At 37.2% G+C, this 22,245-nt stretch overlaps 1 protein-coding gene across 1 annotated transcript in view; it reads right to left on the bottom strand.

Annotated features, from left to right (window-relative positions):
* ARHGEF38 (Rho guanine nucleotide exchange factor 38) overlaps positions 1–22,245 on the bottom strand; it is a 130,565-nt gene that overhangs the window by 41,417 nt on the left and 66,903 nt on the right. The window contains exons 4-5 of the mRNA XM_026455022.2: positions 6,407–6,554; positions 972–989 (exon numbers count right to left, since the gene is read on the bottom strand). Of these exons, the coding sequence (XP_026310807.1) occupies positions 972–989; positions 6,407–6,554 (166 nt within the window). The remainder of the gene's footprint in view (positions 1–971; positions 990–6,406; positions 6,555–22,245) is intronic.

Raw genomic sequence — 22,245 nt, 5'->3', positions numbered from 1 at the left:
TAAAGTGAGAGAACTGGTTGCCTGTGTGGTGTCTCAAAAAATCAGCTTCTCAACTTGACTGAGATATACTGCCTTGGTCTACAGATCTGTATGATGCCTGATTCCTTCACTTCAGTTCCAGAATTCCGTTCTCACTGTTGCTCTGCACCAAAATATGAATGACAGGTATTTGCTGCTTACATTAATATAATTTATATTTTGTTAACATTTTATTTCTTGATATAAACTCTTGGGAGTTTAAAGTACATACACGCACAAGCAAACACGCACTAGAAGCTCGGGACCTTAAAGAGTTGCTCATCATAAGCCAAACATGTGCCTGTTAAATAAATTTGAGTTTGTATTTAAGTCAATTTCATCCTTTCAGCTTTAATCAGCCTGGACACACTTTTCTTCTAGAATAATGGAACTCTTTCAGAGTGTTTGTATGTGCTGTTTTCCTAAAATAATTTCTATATTGTCCTAGTAACCAACTATTTCACCTTAGTATTTCATTTTCATACTATAATGTGTATGACTTTTTTCTTCATAAATCATACAAGACCCCAAATTAGAAGAAATCTAATATTTTCATAAAATAATCTTTTCTTATGCATTCACCTATAGAAACTTCAAATACATTATGATATTAATCTGAGATTTTGAAAAGACTAATATGTTTCATAGAAAGAAGTGTTTTTGGACACATTAAGATTCCCAAATATATGTATGATGAGCAGTTCCCAAAGACTTTCTGGCATGAGCTTATATATTGGGATTCGTCTAAAAGGTTTGGTAAAGTATATGTGATAATAATTTAATAAGTAAAATATGCACCAATAATGGAGTAAATGCCTTTTCAATCTTGGATTATTTATTAAAAGCAATACTCATGATTAGAAAAATCAGAAATTCTGATTTGGACAGGAACAGTCAGCTGCATTTTCTCATAATTTTTATCTTTGATTTGTATTATTTTAAAAAGTACTTACTCTTGCATGTATATTTTCCTGTAAGAGAAGAAAAAGAAAGTAAATTCATGTAAATCTGTATATTTAAGGTAATATAAAAACATTATAAATCCTTTAAAATTTTTTTATGTAAAATAAAAGTAATAAGTAATTTTCATGAATGCCTTATAGAAGTAGTCTCATTATTTTATAATTATGTCCCTAACAAATAAAGAAGATGAAAATTTTTATCTAAAAGCCTCAAGTGGCTACGGATAAATAAAATAATATCCTGTGTTTATTATCTGATCACTGTGGCCTTTGGTTTCCAACCATTTGGAGTACAATAAATGTTTTCAATATAAAAAAATTTTATGATCCATCCCATAATAATAGATGGTCTTTTTACATTCAGTGATTGAGGAAAAATTTAATAAGTGCCTAAGCTGCATTTTGTAAACTTTAATGGATTTAATAAGTTTGTTTCCATTAATCTCAGTACTTTGTATATGTGGGAAATGGTGGGGGACGTGTGTGAAGCAATTGTTTCCTCAATCTTCAGATAGGCTATACGAATGAATTGCTAGACATCCTAATATAACTAGGTTTTGCTGAGTCTAAGACCTATTAGATGGGAATGAAGTACAGAATTACAATTTTTTTAAAAATCAGCAGCTGTTATAATTTTAGGCAATTATTCACGACTGTTTAAAGAACTCTCCTATTGCAATGAAAGAAACACCACCACCACCTCCTGCCCAATATTTCCTTCCAATCATTTACTTTAGGCTCACACGCTTCCTTCTTTCCTCTGCTAACGGGAAATTTTATTTGTCAAATATGCTTTGTGGATCATAGGTCAGAAAATCTGTGGAAGAAAATGAATCCTAATAAAAATGCAATTTTTCATGCAAACAAATAAGTGAATAATGTGATCATAAAGGAACCAAAACACGCACACTGAATTTGAAAGAGAAGGTTATTTTTTAAACTTCTATAGAAAACATGTTTTTTTTTTCTATTTCATTTATTTCAGCCAAGTAAAACTTAAATATCATAACATAAATTCAACATTGTGTTTATGTAGTATAACACTTTATGAAAGGGAATCTGACAGATTTTCCAATAGGATAAAACCATAGTCTGTGGAGTAGGGGCACTATATTATAACATCTTTTTATTTGTTAGTCATTTTTAAAAAATCTCTTTTAGGCTGAAATTTTGCAGAAGCTAATCCCAAAGGCAATTCAAGAAGGAAGAATTTAAATTGCGTCCATTTACCCTTTTATGGGATAAAGTAATTTAATATATCTATCACTATACCTCCTACCATCATGAGCACATTGTAATTTGACTCACAATTAACAAGTTTTCATGTGACTATTCCTTAAAGATTATAGTCTTTGTTCAAACATGATGCCATATAACAAGGAACTGAAGGGTTTTCCAAAAGTGATTTTAATTTTTACTTGGAACACTCCATTAGAATAATGAGTATAAAATGTGGTGAACAAATTGAAATGTATTCCTTTGGATTTTGCATTGCATGAGCTGTTATCTTCCTCCCTGAATGGAGAAGCTCCAGGAGTAATGTGAGCAGCCAAAGTGCCCAGATGACTAGAAGTTAGAAGTTTTCCTCCTGGTGATGATGGCCTTGATTAGCAAGAAGAAAAATACAGATACATTTATAACAACTAGACATGAAGCTAGAAACGTGTCTTCCATCCATTGAAAAACTTAGAAAATCCCCTTCATTCTTCATTCTCTTTCTATTACAAAATAAACAGATCTCTGGGGCCTCTGAAATGCAGCAGGGACTTTAGTGGTATTTATAAATGGAAAAGCAGAAAAAGGAGGCAGCAGACAGGCTATTCTAATTATAGCTACATTTGCATTTATAGCCACGCTATCTTTCACTTTCCTCATACAGATCAGAAACCTTAAATAACCCCAAGAAGGCTAAGTAATAAGATCTTTAGCAAATAACTTCCATAACTTTGGAGACTATTTTAATACGGTATTTCACACAATCTTAGGGGTCACTAATTTGACCGTCAAAACTTCTTGTTGAACAAATAAAAACTTATTAATTTCCAATTTGTAGGCTATAGATGCAGATGTGTATTTGCTTTTGGATAGTCTTAGAATCTTTTCTTTTTAAAGGTCTCCAAACTCTGAAATTACTGCTTAGATTGTATCAGGACTGATGACAAAACCCAGCTGCTTCAGGGGAAGCAGCAAGTGAGTACTGTAGACACCATTTCTCCCTCTAATGTAGTTCTTAACTTGAGTGTGTACAGAAAATCACCAGAGGGGGCTTGTTAAAAGAGCAGATCCTGAACTGGGCTACCAGAAATACTATTTTTTTTGGTCTGAGGCAGAGCATAGGAATCAACTTTTAATATACGATCCCGGTGGATCTGGCGCAAGGGAACTCACACACGGAAAAATACTGCCCTCACGTTATGAAAGGATTCAACATTATTCTCTCCTTTGAAAGAAAATTGGCTTCAAAGAATAATTGAAAGTTAGAAACTTGGGTCTTTTACAGAACCAGGTAATATCTCTGCTACTCCTCTGGGAATTAGTCTTGAACTGCAGCCACCGTGAAAGCTTCTGGTGTTATTTAAATTAATTCTTGTATTGTTATTAAACTTTCCACATGGTTTTGTTTATCTCCTCAACTAGAGTTTGTGTTTCTGGGAGGCAAGAACTATGTTTATATATTTTTAAAAAATATTTTCAACATTATTTAGCACTCTTATTAAATATTTATTAGGCCCCCAATAAACATATTGTAATTTTGGTTAAAAAAACAGCCTAAATTGCTTTAAAATCCACCTTAACTTCTGAGGCATGAAGCCACCTCTCTCGTGGATATTGCTTCGAACAAAGATTTCCAATATCCCCTTGCGCAGGATAAAATGGAGGCCACACCTAGTATTCATTAGAAATTGGAAACTGAACTTGGGCTGTGTTATCTAGCCACAAGGAAAAGGCAGAACGACAGTAATAGCTTTGACTGATTACTTGGCAAGGGAAACCAAGCCCTTAGGGTGTTCTATTCTATTCTCTCTTTGGCCTATAAACCTGTTTGAAAACCTGTTTCTCAGAATTTAAAGCTTAGCTCGATTGAGGTCAGTATTATAGTAATGTCAATAATTCTACTGCCCTCAGCCTTCAGGCAGACCAGTACAATCCATCATTAACTTTATTTTCATGGAAAGGCAACTTTTGGGAAAATAGCTCTAACTTCAGCTATTTTATTTGATTTTCTTTCCCTTAAGAAATATTTGTGCCAATATTGCTTCTTTTGGATTTTTTGCTTTCTTAAACCTTAACACCTTCCAGTGCCTGCAACTGTTAAATAAAATCAGAATAGCTCTAAACATAAAATTTGGGGCATGGCCAGGGGAATTACCTGAAACTTGCAGAAAAAGACCAAATAAGCCATTGGGTCTGAAAATAATTTTAAGTAACTGAGACTTCATGAGGTTCTAAAATCGCCTCTGCCTTTAGCTGTTTTTTGGGGATATGATACTGGGCTATACTGCCTAGTGGAATCTTCTGGCAGTGTCTATTTCTTTCTCTTAAAATTAAAAGCTTAATGAATAATAAACTGACGTCTTTTCCTTTCTGAACAGACAGCTCCACTTCTGGTGAACAGTTAGAAGCACATGCTCAAAGTAGATGCACCACATTCTTTTCAGGCAAGGACCTCCATCCCCAGGGCTGGCTTTGGGCGGGGGGTGATCAAAGGTGCTAAATGTTCACTTGCTGTGACATTTCTCACTCTTGATTCTAGAACCTGAAGAAGGACAATGGCTCCAACTTTTATTGGATCAGATCTTGCCACTTGTTGAAGGTAGGAAAGGTGTTTGTTCAAACCCAGGATAGCACCATTTCCTTTTTTACCCAAAGAATAAAACACCTGAATATGTAGATGACTGTGCTTCTAATATGTGAACTTATTAAAATGAACACAACTTCAAACTTGAATGTTTCTCTGAATTGATATGCTAACACTGAACTAAACTGAAAATAGTGAGAAATAATTAACTGGAGCTACTTGCTCATTACATCTCATATTTAAGACTTACCTGATCATACTGAGTTCCTTAGGGCAGAGTCTAAGTCTTATTTACTTTTGTATTCTTAGCACCCAGAACTACACTTGGCACAGCACAAACACTAAATAAATGCTTAAGATTTGGTGACTTGAATTCTTTTCCATGGCATGAGTGGTTTAAAACCACAGTAATTAAAATTTAATGACCAGTAGAGTAATTAAAATTTAATGACCAGTAGAGGGCAATAAAGTTGAAATTTTATTTATTAAAAAAAAAAAAAAATTCACTGGGCTCATTTTAAACTCACTTTCAGACCCAGTTCTAGCCTGGAAACTCTTCCTCCAGAGTAGTATCATGATTTCGCTTTAATGCAGCTAAAAGCCTCTTATACCACATTAGGATCCCCATCCCAGTCCCCATTGGGGATCCCTCTTTCCCCCACCACACAGAGTAAACTGGGGACGTGTGCTACAGGGTCGGAAGGGTGTGCACTGACTTATACACTACAGCTCTCTGTGGTTAATTCCTGGTCTAATCAAAATTATTTGACAGTGGATTCTACTTAAAAGTGAGAGTTTGTAAGAGAGCCAGCCACTGGGTAAGATGTGGAGTGTGGCAGTGATTTTGGCTTTAAGCTTCATGTGGTAGGAAACTGCATATTCAGTAAGATACCAATTCCATTTAAAAGAATCAATCCAAGCACAAAGCCACACTTATGCCTGTAAATAATATCAGAAGAAAATTATTATTAAGAAAAAATGGTTAATAGTGAAATAGCAAGGGGTTTTTATCTTGCACATACTTTCTTATATTTTCAGATTTTCATAGTGAACAGATATTTTCTCTAGAAAAGAAAAAGTACATAGTGTAGCACCCCCACCAATGTTTTAGAGATCAGAAAGGAAGGCATGAGTAATTGTTCTGAAACTAACTTTAGCAAGGCCTGACTTGTCTTCACCAGTCTCCCCACAGTAAGTTTGGGGAAAGAAGACAGCCATGCAGAGAGTCGTAGGCCATTCCACTAACTCCATTAACCCATATGCTCCAGTGGTCACGGGGCCACATGTTATCTCATATACTCCTTGAACTACGTGGGGCCAGGCAAGCTACAATAGCTTTAAGAAGAGGCTTTTCTTCCACATTTTATATTTTGATATTGCATTTTTCAATCTCGGCAGAGCTCTAAATCTTCTCCCATGTTATTTTTAGTGATTCTCACAGGGGGAAAAGAAAAGTCAATCAGGGCTTCTGGCATGTCAGCTTTTTATAAAGGGAATGCAAAGCAGAGCTCCCAGCAAGCCTCATAAAACATAGGATTTATGGGAGATCTTTCATCTACACCCATTTAAAATGCTCCCTGCTGGGCGACTGAGAGGAGATGGGAATCATCATTTGAAAAGGCCTTACTTTAAGGACTGGATACAGTGGCTCAAATGTTCCTTCAGCTCTTCTTCCTTTTCATAGGACTCCAGTATATTATGTGCTTCATCATGGTGATAGCAGTAGATTTTATAAATATCTTCCAGTGGCCCTTTAATCTGCAAGAATACTTCTCCTGATAAATGCAAAACAAAGGCAAAATGACATCATCAGACAAAGCTGGCACTTTCCATGATTACTTTCAACAATGTTGACTCATGTCAAAAAGTTGGATGGGACCTACTTTATCCCCAGGTTATTCAGGAAGGGTGGAAACATTGAGTGATTTTTTTTTCCTTTTCTTTCTTTTTCTTCCTTTTTCCTTATCTCCCTGCTTTCCTTCTTTGCTCCCTCTCTTTTTCTGTCTTTTCTTTTCTTTTTTCTTTTATAAAACAAAGGATGAACAAGTTATCAGAGATGGGCAGCAAAAGAAAGCTGGTTTTCTCAAAGGTGACTTTACATACAAGGTCGATGTGCAGAATTGTGGTTTAGAGTTGCAATGTGGCCAGGTGGCTCACGCCTATAATCCCAGCACTTTGGGAGGCTGAGGTGGGCAGATCAAGAGGCCAGGAGTGTGAGACCAACCTGGCCAATACAGTGAAACCCCGTCTCTACGAAAAATACAAAAATCAGCCAAGCATGGTGGCAGGTGCCTGTAGCCCCAGCTACTGGGGAGGCTGAGGCTGGAGAATCACTTGAACCCGGGAGGCGGAGGTTGCAGTGAGCCGAGATTGGCCACTGCACTCCAGCCTGGGTGACAGAGCAAGATTCTATCTTCAAAAAAAAAAAAAAAAAGTTGCAGTTTAGAGTTGGTATGTATGGATTTGAGTCAGGCTGTGCTACAGACTGGCTTTGTGACTTGAGCAAGTTATTTTAACTCTTTAAACCTGATGACACCAATATACTCAATTTCAGAAAGTCATTGTAAAAATTGAAAGAGGTGGTATTTGTAAAGTTCAGAGTATAGTAAATACATATGAAATGCTCAAAATGAAGCAGTTTTTTTTATTAATTTATAAGAGATACAGAAGGTGAAATTTCAGGTGTTGGGTAAGTTATTTTTCAGTATTTACTGCACTAATATTTCCTGAGGCTCTCTGAAGGGCATGCAATGGAGTTTAGAGAAATAAAATATTTCCTTCTACGTGATAATAAAAAAGGTCATATTTCAAAAATCAGTTTAATACTGTGAACCAAGGTTATGACTGTATATTCATAAAGCAACTTAGGCTAATTGTATCTAGGCATTTAATGAATCCTTTTTGATATTATGATAAAATAGGGTCTATAACTGGTGGCTAAAGTAGATATTGGGCAATAGTTTGATTTGGTCTCACACTTCATTACTTAAAGATGAGTACTATGCATCCACTACTCAATCCAGCACTGTATTAAATTATTTGGCAGATACCCAAGAAATATGTGACAGGGTCAGCTCTCAAAACATTGCAAATTTGAGATTGATAATGACTTGTTGGTTGAATTAATTGGGATGGCTGAATAGATTGACAGTGATCGTGACCTATTAATCTGGACCTATTATAGTTAACAGGAGTAACTCATTCTTTCCGCAGAAATAAAAGTGCCCTTAATATTTTCAACATGTTTTTCACACATTAACTTCCTACTTGCATGAAGAGATAAGAGGTTATTTATCCATATTAAGTAAGGATGAATAAATCTGAGTTTGAAAGAAATAAATGATTTTCCCAAAGTCCTGTCTAGAGGTGGAAAGGCAGAATTAGAGGCCATATTCTTATTTTTTCCTTGGATTTTAGCACGTACCCCACTCCAGCCACCCAATTCAGAGCTTTGCTGAGCACTGTATGAGGTGATGCACTTGGAAAGAACACTAAACTTGAAATCAGAAACAATTTAGGGATTGTGTGGGGAAATTTGAATGACTTTTCAAAATTTCAATAGTTTTTAGGGTACAAGTGGTTTTGGGTTACATGGATGAATTATACAATCGGAGAATGATTTTTTAAATAAATTATTTGAGTTTTAGTGCCTTCATTTTATTTGTAAAATAAAAATAATAGTTAGCCATTGAGATTCATTCGAGAATGAAATGGGATGAAAGATATAAAAAGTGCCCACCACTGACTAGTTGCTCAAGAATTGTCATTTGTCTCTTAAGGTCGCTTTGCTACCTCTAGAATTAAAACACTAACACTTTTAAAGCATCACATTCTTTTCTAATTTATTTACAGCCAATAAAAGATTTTTCCTTTTCATTATGTGGGATTTTCCTGTGATTATACGATTATGGTTAGACTCGGAGGTAACGTGAAATAATGTGCACACATGCGAGTGTGTGTGTGTGTTTATGTGTATGTGTGTTTTAAGGTTTTTGTTTGTTTGTTTCAGTAGTGCTTTTTGGGGGCCTATAAGAAAACTCAATAACCATGAGCATCTTTGTTGCTGAAGGATACAGGATTCTTGTTTTGTTTCTGATATTCTATGGAGTTCATCCTTCAACTAGTGTAGGTCATATAGATTTGTTCTTCACGACTGATAACAACACAAACAGTAAGAAATATCAAGTAGAGGAAAGAAAACAAAATAGGAAGGTGACTGAATTTAGGGTTGGGCATAAGGTGAAGGGAGCCTCACAGTAGTAGAACTAGGTAGCAAATGGGAACTAGGGGCTTTGGCTGGGAGGGCTTAGAAGTGGGACTGGTGACAGGCTTAGATCACATACTTAGCTGGATACTCAGCAGCAAGTCGACAACAGTGGACCCGCATACACACAGCCCAACACAAGATGAAGCTGTAAAAAAGTGTGCTCACTATAAAGAAGCTAAAAGCAGAGGCCAAAAGAAGGAAAGAGGTAAGGACAATCTCACAGATCCACAAGGTGATCAAATCAGAAAGTCAAAAAACAAGAACTAAAACACTTGTCTTCATACACAACGAACCCATTAATTGCAAATTCTCTTGAATTTTCTTTAACAGGAGTGGTCTAGTTTGAAAGAATTTATAGCTCTTCCTTTAACAGAAGAATCTTTTTTTCCTCTCTTTTCCAAGTAAAATTCTGTTGAGGCTCTAATAATAATTATTAAAGTTAAAAGATATTTAAGTACTCTAATTGAAAGTCACTTATTCACCCAAAGGCCAACTACAGCACTGGCAGGCAGAATATTTTATTTCCCTCCCAGCCCTACCAATGTATTCTGCTTCATAATAGTGCAGATGAAGCAGTGTGTCTTGCAGCAAAAAGTGATTCTGTTTCCACGGTAACATAACTCTCGACTGCGTTTCTTTAGTGGTGAAGGACAACTGCTCTGTCTAATGTATGTGGGTTTGAGGGGATGATTAGGAGCAGAGAAGGGACTAAGCCAAGACCATTGAAGGTAATTTCACTTGTGGTTGCCTGTCACAAAGGCGCCAGAATCCTATAAAATAAATAAAACTAGTGTGTTCTTCTTTTTAAAAATTCTACAACCCAAGAATTTCTGCATTGGCATCCCCAAAAAGCAATTGCCATGCAAAGGAGAAAAAAAAAATGCACCCTTTTAAATCTCCTTAGTTATCTTCTTTAAAAATAACTTCCCCAAATATTGATATTATGTCTGGATATTATGACTCCTGTGTTTCAATTTGTTCCCGTTACTGATGTGAATAAACATACGCTCCTCTTTCTATTTCCATACCCTCACGTGCAGCCCTGACATGTGCCATACCAAACCAGTTGGCCTCTATAGTATTGTAATCCTGCTCCAAGATGAATTTCCCCTGCAGGTAAGTAAACAAGGGTAAAGTCAGTGATTTTCAAGAGATCTCCTTATCCCGGGTTTTGTTTAGGAAACTGCCATAAAAGGGAAGAAGCAGTTGTGTTCCTCAGTTCATCCTTTTTTGAAAATTACTGGATGATCATCATGCACCAAACACTTTGGTAGGTATTGTAGATACAAAGAACCAACTCTTCCTTCAAGGAAATTATACCAAGGGAGAGAGAGAAGACTGACCTTTCATTTATCATACTATGTGAAAAGTAAATAAAGTACAGAGGGACACCTATTCAGCCCTTGGGGAGCTTTGAGCAATGCTCATAACAGTGTACTCTTGAAATAGGACCTCTGAGTGAGTGCAAAAAGCAAGGAGATAGTTGTGCAGAGTAAGGTCTCTTCAGAAAATTGGAATGATCTAGTGTGGCTGGATGGGACCATGTCTGCGAGGAAGTTCCAGAAGGGACTGTAGAGGTGGACTGGGGCCAGATCACGAAGAGTCTTGTGCCATATTAAGGAGGTGGAACTTTCACCTGAAAGTGATGAGGAAGCACCAATGGATTTTAGGCAAGTGACCAGATTGTGTTTTAGAAAAACTATTCTGGTAGTTATTAGTATGAAAGATGGAATTTCAGGGAAGAGTTGGTGAGATTGAAGAAGATAAACAAATTGAAAGGCTTCTATAATAATAAAATAAATAGACAATGAGGAACTAAAACAGAAAATTATTGCAGTTAAGAGAGAGTGCACTAGAGTCGACTGCCTGGGTTCAAATCCTGGTTTTACCATTTACTCGACGTGTGACGGTTGGGAAAGTTACTTATCTGTTCCTTAATTTCCTCATCTGTAAAATGGAGATAATAATAGTAGGGTTGTTTGCAGGTTAAATGAGTTAAAATATGTAATATATTTGCATCAATAGCTGGCATATGCAAATGCTCAATAGATGTTAGCCATAACTACAGCAAAGCGAAAGCAAGGAGGATACAGAAGAAAGGGAGAAAAATGGACATTGAACATGTGTGAGAGATGATTCCAGGCATATTCCAGAATTGTGGTTTAAGTGATCATGTGGGTAGACACTGATGGCGTAACAGAGTTTAATGGGAAAGATGATGAGTTTAATTTCAGATGTACTGAGTTTGAGTTTCTTATTGTATATTCAAGCAGAGAACCCCTTTAGGAAATTGGATATATGAATCTAGGATTTAAGAAAATAGTATCTTGGACAGAGATGTAGGTTTGTAAAAATTGCGTAGTATAAGACATGAATTTATGTGGTCATGCAAGGAATGTTCACAGAGTGAGAAGAAAAGAGTACCTGAGGACCAGATGCTGGCAAACACCAACACTACAGACAGTAGAGAAGAAAAAGAGACTGGAGGGAAGCCTGAGAAGGCATAGCCACAAAGAAGGATCAGCGTGAGGAAGGACAAGAACAAAACAGTGAGAAATACTGCCAACATTAACTAAGTTGGTGGGGTTCTGGGTGACAGAGCTTTGCTAGTTGTCTCCCCATGGTCACAATCGGCTTCCAAAGAAATAGAAGTTTTGGCTGCCCCAAATCAAAATGGCATTTCCCATCCTCCCATCCAATTGGTGTGGCCATATAATTAAAGCCCACAATGGGATAGAAATGAAAGTGTCCCATGACAATATCCAGGAATTTTCCTCAAGAGGCAGATGACTCAGCCTTTACGCTGCCTTCATCTTTGTCTCCATCTGCTACCTAGGATTTGGATACTATTAATACCTTTACTTTGTCCATGAATATAACGGCCACCTCTTGGTGAGTGGAGCTGTGAGCTGGAAGGAGCTTGCATCCCAGAGCACCTTGTGGAGCAGAGCTGCCATACAGCTCCAGAACACATGCCTTCGAACTTCTACACATATACACATAGAGAAATCAACATCTGTCTTATTATGCTTGTAATGTTTTGTTTTTGTTTTCTCTTTCTCCCAGCTGAACTTAATTCTAATCAACTCACTGTGTTTTATTTTGTTTTCTCTTTGACAGGAAAATATTTTGGGAGAAATCCTGATGAGTTAAGGCCCCCTCTATACTACCCATTTTTACATTTCATTTAAAAATTCTATGAAAATATGACATGAATTGTTAGTTATGGAGGATTTAAAGTTGGATGTTGCTTATATTAACAAGAAAAACTATGCAGTAAGTTCAACTCTAAAAACCAACTGAGATGATGTTTACAAAAATCATTTTAGTTAAAATCTCAAGTATAAATTATGGCTTGAGGTATATTCTGAAAGAAAGTTATCTGTGGTTCTAAACAAAACTTGTTGTCAAGGCAAAGTATTTAGAATACAGAGAAGGGGGTGGGATGGAGAGAGGGTAGAGATGGCTCACTCTCTGGAAAGAAGGTCTGAGATCTGGGTGCAACAATACAGGCCTCTGACTGTCATTTCCCTGAGTGACACACACAGCTGAGTGAAAGTGCCATGACATGCCATCTCCAGTGAAAGATGTTTCCTGGCAGCTTTCACCTCGAGTTCAAGGGTTGTTCCCCGCGATCTGCTTATCCTCCTTGGATGGGAGCCCAGCTGCCATGACTAAACAAGGCAGTAGATTCGCCAGCCCAAATGCCAGATCATCTGAATACTTTCTCCCTTACTTTCCTAGCCTCATTCTGTTCTCCAAAGAGCATAAAACGAGGAGGGGAAGTGAGAAGAAAGAAACTGAAAGAGTAAATGCTGCTTAAACAAGCCACACTCCCTCGCCTTCAGTCTCATTTAGTTTCCACCTAGGTTAGGGGATAAAACTGGCTGCTGAGGATACCCAAGAGACCCTGGCTAGGGTTATAATATTCAACCCAAATACAGGTGGCAGGTGAGACATGCAGCCATGGGATTAAAACAAGTATATCCCTTGAGTATCAATTTTATTAAGATATTTGAGGAAAAAAACGCTGGTTTCCTAGAAGAGTAGACTGGAAAACTAACATGAATTCTTATGACAAAATGAGATTTCCAAGTTATTTCATGCTTGTGGCTCTAGCTTCAGGTCATAACTCCACATTTCCTGGTGCTTATGATATTTCTCTTTTGATATCAGGAATATTTTGGTAAAATTTTTTTCAAAAGCACTAGAGTAAGATAAGTTCAGAAAAAAATGTGTCCATTGGATTTGACAATTCTGAGGTCCCTGGTGATGTGGTAATAGCATTTTTAGAGGATTGGGTTTACGAGGGAATGAGAGATGAGGAAGTAGGACCAATTAAGGGAGCTGGACCCTAAAGAGAGAAACAGAGAAAGGAAAGGGGCAGAGTGGAGGATGGGGACCTGTCATGATCATCTCTGTGTCCAGTGCGAGGGAGGACGATGTCATAATTGTGGTGGGGCTCTCAAAGAAGGGGCCGTTCTGAAGCTAAGGTGGCATCCACCCAGCACATCTGGCCATGGGAAGTGGCTAGCAGCTGAGCAGGACAAACTGGGGGATGCTAGTGGGCTCTGGAGAGGGTCAGTGTTGGGAGAGGAAAGAGCTCTGGCCTATATTTGGAAGAGCTAGAGTCCCTTCTGACTGTGTCCAGAGTTACTAATAATGTAAATTGGGCAAATCTGTCCTTACTGTTTTTGTCTCACTAATGGAATAGATGCTCTTTAAATATTAGTCCAGCTCTAACATTCAAGAATACAGCTGTATATTTTGATGTTAGCTCACGGTCTCTTCCTGAACCTTGGTTGACTTCCTAGACACTAACTCTACGTCGGGATTCTTTAACAACTGACATCTTGAGGCAACATTGGTTCTCTGAGAAAATGAAGGTTTTGGCTGGCTGGATCAGGAAAAGGTACAATAACTTTTTTTAATGTAAGGTTGATAATACTGAGGAAGACTGTGTCTTAGACCAATCCATGATTTCCCATTTTTCTTGTTTTAGTAAATACCTCTCTTGAGAAAGCTTGCCTCTTCTGCAGCTAGTTGCTCTATATTACCTAGCAGCCTCCGGAAATGGTACTGACTGTTGACATTGACATTTGACAGTGACATTGACCACAGACAGACTCAGTGATGACAGTTACAACAATCATCTCCTGTTCCCTCTGTGTGCCAGCCAATGCACTGCACCCTTACTATTATCTCTGATTTCATCCATTCATTAAATAGTTATTAAAGACACTGTTCTGGGTGCTGGTGACACAACAGTCACAAAACAGAAAAGAATTCCTTCCCTCATGGAGCATACATTCTGGAGGGGTTATGCCCAGTGTTTGATATTTTCCTGCCGTAGAAGTGTTGTTATCCCCATTGAAAAGATGAACAAATGCATGTGGAGTCCATTGCTGTTTACTTATCTGTTCTTCCTTCTTCCAAATGCATAGAATTTGGACTGGTAACACACCCAGTTAAAAATATTGACCTTTCCCCAAATCTCTGGTATTTAGATGGCCAAGCATGTGTGCAAAGGTGTGTTTGTGTATGTATGTGAAATGAAATAACATGTGTGCAAAATAGGATGAGATATATGTAGAAGTCACTGGGGAAATGGTTATATTCCCCCAAAATGAAAAAAGCCTTCTGAAGAGGTGGTTTTGCTTCATTGCCTTTAGGAAGTGATGCCTGGAAATGGAGTAGCCATGTAAGGGATGATGCCAAAAGCCACATGCTGAGCATTGTGAAGGGAAGAGCTTCAAGGAGCAGCAAGCAGTTGCACTAGTCCTGGACTCATGAGTTATGGATTTCTTGTGACATGAGAAAAATAAGCCCCTTTTTGGTCAAACCCTTTTGGCCAGGTTTCTATTACAGGCAGGCAAACGCAATCCTCACTGGCTCAAGTGACTTGCTCACAGCCATCAAACTAGTGATGACAGCCACGATTAAGACACAGATCAGTTTCACTTCAAAGGCCATGCTCTTTCCAGGCTATTGGGCACCTTCAAGGTCTGTTACTCTTTCTATGTACTTCTCATTTTAGCTTCCTGGAGGCTGGGAAAGTGTTCAGAAACTCACAGACTCTCACATTCCTTCCTGGGATTTAGAAATGTATTTCTATGTGTATCTTGTGCAATATTTGACTTTTCACAGGTCCATTCAGATCTGACCTCAACTCTCCAGTACTCCTGGCACAGCTAAGCCACTGACTTCCACTGGCAGGCTCCATTAGCATAGCGTCCTAGAACTTACCATTCTCCTCAGAAATAAGAACTGTAAGACTTTTTACTAAGCCACCGTTATTTTATTTTTATTGTAAGAAATAAGTCCTAGCAGCACTGGGACCCATATTCACCCTGCTCAGGAGACTGGAAGTCCATCTCCCATATCACAGCCTGGTACCTGCTAACTGCTGATTTTTCTCTTTCTTATGAGGACTGGTGTATCCCTGATCCTGAAAACCCCATTTCCCCATTGTCATTTTCTCTGAAGCGGACAGCTTTCCTGTTACTTCCAACATCTGCATTCCGATCTTTCAACTGTTGCATCTGGGTGTCCCCCAAACCTCTGTACACATAATTTTGTCAAATCTTCATAAAAACCATATAGGATAGGTATTATTGCCTCCAGTTTCCAGATGAGAAACTGAAGTTCAGTTAGGTTTTGTAACTTGCATAAGATCACACATCTAACAACAGGACAAGCCAAAATGTAACCCAAGTCAACCTGATATTAAAACCCATGTGTTCTTAAACTCTACACTGCCATCTAAATGGAAACAAGAGCCACATCTCATACTCCCATCTATAAAGATTGAAAGCCCATTTCCTATCTAGACACTGTGCTTAAGTCAAGATTTTAAAATCCACTTTGTATCTTGGCATGGCAGTACAGACAACTTCCTCAGAGCTCTCAGATCTGCAAGCATATGCCTCTGTGTTTAAACTTAAACCTTATCCAAACCCCAATGTTATTATTGAGTAAAATTTTCTTCCTCGTTTATCTAAGTATCTGGAAAATTCCCCCTTTGGCACTACAGCTGTGAATCACAAACTCTCATTTGTGCCATCTAAGGACAAAGAAATGGGACACCTGTGCTTTTCATTTGTGATAACATAATTTTGGAAACATCTCATCAACAATCAGTTTACCTTATGGAATATAAGTGCTTTGGTAAAAGGTTTAGTAATGGAAATTGCCAGCGAACTCATATAGGTGTGTCTACAACATTTGGCTCAGAGAGGCCTTCTCAGTACTATGCACCAGTCACATAGGGCTGCTGCTGTCCTTTTTCAGAATTTCCTGTACTCTTGCTTTGAGGCCTTTACCCTATTTCTCATTTAGAAAGCCTTTTGTACCCAATCTCCACCTTTCTAAATCTTTCAAGTCCAAGCTCAAAAACTACCTTCCAAATCTAGTTTTCCCTCACCATTTGAGTTGAAATAAATTAATATCTCATCTGTTAATCTGTATTAGTTAGCAATTACCACAGGAAAGAAAAAAAGAATCACTCCAAAACTTAAAAGCTTAAGACAGTAACTGTTCATTTGTTCACAATTGTATGGGTCAACAATTGGGCAGTGTTTAACTGGCATTGATGGGGTTCACTTCTATGTTTCCCATCAGTTGGTGGCCTGGCTGTGGGCCAGCTGGCCAGTCAACAAGGACCTTACTCTTAAGCCTGTGGCCTTGGCTGTGTTGCTTGGAATGGCTGGGCAGTTTGGGCCTCTCCCTTCACAAGCAGAAAGCAAAAGTGATAATGCTATTGTAGAACATCATTTTGCCTCATTTCATTGATCAAAGCAAGTTGCAAGGCCAACCCAGATACAAAGGGTAAGGATATTAAAATGAGACTCCAATTGGTGCTTTTTCAAATATGGCCTCATTGTCCTAATTTTTTAAATAACATTTTCTGTAATTTTTCTCAAATTTGAAATTTTATGATTAGTGAATCTGGAAGTGTGAACATCTTCAATTGAGTTTTCTCTGTAAATCATGTTTTTCAATTTTTTATTTTGAACTAATTTTTGATTTACAGAAAAGTTGAAAAAAATAGTGCAGACACTTTTCAAATACTCTTTACCCCGCTTCACCAATATTAACATCTTACATATCAAAATACAATTGTCAGAGAAGGAAAATTAACTCTAGATCTCTAGATAAAGGTGGCCCCTGCTAAGTTTCTCAGTGTAAAGTTACCATCTTTCCCTTAGAGGTTAATAATTACATGGGGAGAAAGTTTGAGAATATGAAAAGTATATTTTTCCTCTAACTTTCACCCACTAAACACGACATCAATCAGTAGATTTTGTCTGTAATAGTTGACTGTGGTGTTTATGTAATGTGAATGTGATTTTCCATTTTCTTCGTTTTTCTTTTTTTTTTTGAGACAGAGTCTTGCTCTTTCATCCAGGCTGGAGTGCAGTGGCACAATCTTGGCTCACTGCAAGCTCCACCTCCTGGGTTCAAGCGATTCTCCTGCCTCAGCATCCTGAGTAGCTGGGACTACAGGTGCGTGCCACTCTGTTACTTTTTATATTTTTAGTAAAGTAGGGTTTCACTATGTTGGTCAGGCTGGTCTTGAACTCCTGACCTCGTGATCCACCCACCTCAGACTCCCAAAGTGTTGGTATTACAGGCGTGAGCCACTGCGCCCAGCCGTTCTTTCTCTCTATATTTATTAATTAAAATCTGTAAGGAACAGCTGTCCTTTCTCCACATTTATTTATATCAGCAAGAATTAATTGATATTTCTGAGGGTTATAATTCAATATCAGCATATTTATTTAATACTGAAATTTGTAAACCATAATATTTAAAATTGAGAAAATACTTTAGAAACAGGGAAATATCTATTGAGCTTAGAGAAAATTATGGTAAACAGAAACTTTAAAAATTCTCATTATCTATACATATTAAAACAAGTAAATATTTGAGCTGAAATATTTTCATAGGCATTATCTTTTTGCTTCCATTTGAATTGTTTTCTTTCATTCTCTCTCTCTCTTTTCTTTTTTTTGCAAAATAAAACTCACCAAATAAGTTGTTTCTGTTTGTAATTTTGGAATATCTTCCGAAATGTAGAGATTGTGAAATCTGGTACAGAATATTACTTTATCCTGCTAAAGAGGAGCTCCATCAAAGGCTTCTCTTCATAAGTCAGATTTTCCAAAGTATGATTATGGACTTTCAAAATTAAATATTTTGTACATGAGCTCTCATTGCTTATTTTTTTTTAACTTATTCCTTATTTTCATAGGGATACATTTCAATGTCTTCCTATTTGCAATTTTGTTTTCAATAATTATTATTTGTAAAGATTAAAAATTGAAGTTGTTTTCTCCATTTGTTGAACACCCTTAACTAAAGACTTCCAACAGATTTTTAGCAAAATGCAATTCAATTTCAGAGACCTTGTTTACAAAAATAGTCCAATGCCATGTTAGGACACTTTGGTTGATTTGTAAAGTGGTGCTTCAAAGAATCAAACATTTCCAAAGACTGATTGATGACCAGCAGGAAAGAGAGTGTATAATGTCATACATAAGACTATTTTTAATTCAATATCAACTTTATTCTTCAGATATTGTTATTCACTCTAATTTTGTGTATATAAAAATAAATGCAAATTTTCACTACAGTTTTTACTTCAATTAATAAATTCCACAGCTTCATCACATATGCACCAATCATTTTCAAGTACACGTCTGCTCTATAGATTTTTATTTTAATAAAATCACTGTTTTACTGTGATGCTGTGCTCCACTAATATTTGTGTTCATGTTATCATTTGCCGTCACAATGCTTAATTTTTAAGTTAAAGTGACAGTTGCATTTATAATAACTTCAGACAATTCACCATTGACATGATAAACTTCTAAAAGCTTTTCTTTGGTTCTGTGAATTGGATTTTTAAAATTTTAACTGCTATTGGAACTATTATTCGATTCATCTGCTCACACTGATATAAAACTGTCATCATTTAACTGTTTGCAGTAATCCTTTGCTAATGGTGTCAACTCATTAGTAACCATTGTTTTATATTTCTCATAGGCCTAAGGAAACTCAGAATTAAAAACGAATGAAATTAATTTAGGAAAACTGTTGTCTGACCTAAATGAAAAGTCATGCTGCATGGAGTGATACGTAAACACACCTTAAGCAGCTGCAAGCATTTCATCACTTGCTTAGAACACAGTCTTTTAAAAATAATGACTAAACTTTGACATAGATGTTGCTGCTGCTTCAGCGGATTTCTATCTTCTGATCGTCTATGGTCAATGATGGCATTGAGGACCCTTTGGTGGATGGTATTTTGTGTGTTATAGGCTCAGCAACTTTCTTGAGAAAAAGAAAATCAAAATTTTTCTAAAACATTGATATGGTTTGGCTCTGTGTTCCCCCCAAATCTCACCTTGAATTGTAATCCCCATGTGAGTGGGGAGGGGCCTGGGGGGAGGTGATTGAATCATGGGGGTGGACTTTCCCCTTGCTGTTCTTGTGATAGTGAGTGAGTTCTCATGAGATCTGGTTGTTTGAAAGTGCATGGCACTTCCCACTTAGCGCGATCTCTCTCTCTCTCTCTCCCCACCCCTGCCACAGTGTGAAGAAGGCCCTTGCTTCCCCTTTGTCTTCTGCCATGATTGTAAGTTTCCTGAGGCCTCCCAGTCTTGAATCCTGTTAAGCCTGAAGAACTGTGAGTGAATTAAACCTCTTTTCTTCATACATTACCCAGTCTCAGGTAGTTCTTTATAGCAGTGTCACAACAGACTAACACAAACACGAATATATTAAATTCTTGCTTCTGAAAAGGTTTATTTCAGAATGAAACATAACCAAAAAATTTGTAAAAGAGCTGTCAATTTATAACATGCAATAGGTAACCAAATTACCATAGCGAAAGCCTCTAGACACTCTCTAGCATGATTTCTCAGGCCCTGTTTTCCATACATATTTTATTTACATCTATTCTGTAATAACATGTAACAACGTGTCCCATTAACTCCATTGTCTGGCATCCTGATGGCTTCATGCCTCTCATAGGTCATGATATGGGCCACCCAGCATGGGTCATGAAACAACTAGCTGCCACACCCAGTAGATGGCAGGGTCTGCAGCATCCAACACATCCACCACCACCAGAACAGGAAGGAGTTAGCAGTTTCTAGCTGTTAATATCCAAATAGCATAATTTAATCAGCCAGTTCCCTGCATGTGGCAATTCAAAGAAAGATATAACTTTTCTTGGGACTAGAAAAGGTTGGCATAGGAAAGATGGACTATGTTTCAGAGTTTATCATGTGTTACAGTGAGAAATGTTAACTGCACATGCCTCTTACACTCTACTAAAAGAGATTGTGTCAGAAGTTGACATATGATGTCAAGGTCTTATAAAACCTCTTCTGATGCAACTAATAACAATAATAATTTTTTGAAAAGGAAAAGTCCATGACAAATGCTAAACTGGACTGAAGGTTTACATAATACACTAAAATCAGTATGCTCTAGACAAACCACAATACATGGGCACCTTAAATCTGGAATTGTTTTTGACTTCAGCACATGAATCAACCACTTGTTTATGCTTTCTTCTACATTTCTCTTGAAATGACCCCCTTTTTAAAAATTTTCACTGCATCTTCCTTATTCTCAATGCTTATTACCACATGCCTACATTTCTTATAATAACCTATTTACTAGTCTAGGACTCAGTTCCTCCTCTGCATTCTCTTCAGACCTACCATATTTTTCTTTCTCCAGAAACTTTTGTGTCTCATCACACCCTTGCTAGAAATATTTTAATGACTCTTTATTACCTGTAAATTCCAAACTTCATTTCCAAGTGCTGCCAGTCCCTACTCTGCACTTTCAGATTCATTTCTCAGTTCTTGCTTACATCCTTCACTCCAGCTTGATCACTCTTCATTTCCTAAACACGCTTGGCATTTGACATTTGTTTGGCACTTGTTTTTCATGCTGTCATTTCCATTTAGAATCTTCTCCTCAACGTGGACAAATAGAACCTATACTTTAAGCCCAAGTAACATCTTCAAGAATCCTTCGAGTCCCCATCTAGAAATGTTCTCTTTATCCTCTGAGGTTTGCAGTAGTGTAGAAACTGCTTTGACGGTGTATTATACCCATACCTTCAATTCAAGAAGCTGTTTGGTTGAATGTTTTTGAAGGACAAAAATGAGCTCTTTCACCTTTTGATACCAAGCGATGTCATATAATACCGAAACCTGTGAATATGCTGCTACTTCGTAACTATTCATCGATTAAATTAATAAATGAATGTTCAAGGAATTCACACTAATGAATTAGTGTGGTAATGAGTAGAGTTCTTCTTTCAGGAAATATTTTTGCAATTTGTTGGGGACATTTCATCACAAAGAACAACTGAATTTAAACCTGTCTGTGGAAGAAATCTTTCTGAGTGGGCGGGCCTTATTGCCCAGTCATTTCTTTCACTATATTTCATCTCTATGACCAGCTTTGCTCATTAAACTTTGGTTCTCTATAAATATTAAACAAGACCAGTTTCATGCCATTTTTATAACTCTAACAAATAAAAGGTAACAAAGACATAATCAGTAAAGACATAAGGTGTTTGTGTGTAGTCTATGTGTGTGTATCTCAAAGAAAGGATCTACATCAAACAAGTGGTTACTTATGGGGAAGACAGTGGCATTGGAGGGATATATGAAAGGAAATTTTACCATTACTCTATGTGCTCCTGAATTGTTTTCGTATTTTTGTGATGAGGTGTTATTTTATATTAAGCATGAAATAGAGAAACGATAATTAAAAAAAAACTCTTAGTCTACATGGCACTCTTTGCATTATGTCTTGAAGTGCAAACTGCCTTTATGGAATTCATAGCACTTATTCCCTTGGAAATTCCCAAGAAATGGAGAGCAAACAAATTTGGCTCAATACTTTCCAAATTATATTTTCTGTTGTTACTTTTGAAATCTTACCAGAGTAAGAAAATAGATATATCTTATTGAGAGTAAAAACATAATTGGAAGGTAAATAATATAGAAAAAAAGAAAGCATGAAAAAGGCCGGGAGCGGTGGCTCAAGCCTGTAATCCCAGCACTTTGGGAGGCCGAGACGGGCGGATCACGAGGTCAGGAGATCGAGACCATCCTGGCTAATACGGTGAAACCCTGTCTCTACTAAAAAATTAAAAAAAAACTAGC

This window comes from Piliocolobus tephrosceles, chromosome 3, assembly GCF_002776525.5.
Source record: "Piliocolobus tephrosceles isolate RC106 chromosome 3, ASM277652v3, whole genome shotgun sequence".
NCBI lineage: Eukaryota > Metazoa > Chordata > Mammalia > Primates > Cercopithecidae > Piliocolobus > Piliocolobus tephrosceles.
The sequence above is the reverse complement of the archived record's forward strand: the minus strand, read 5'-3'. Positions and strand labels throughout refer to the sequence as shown.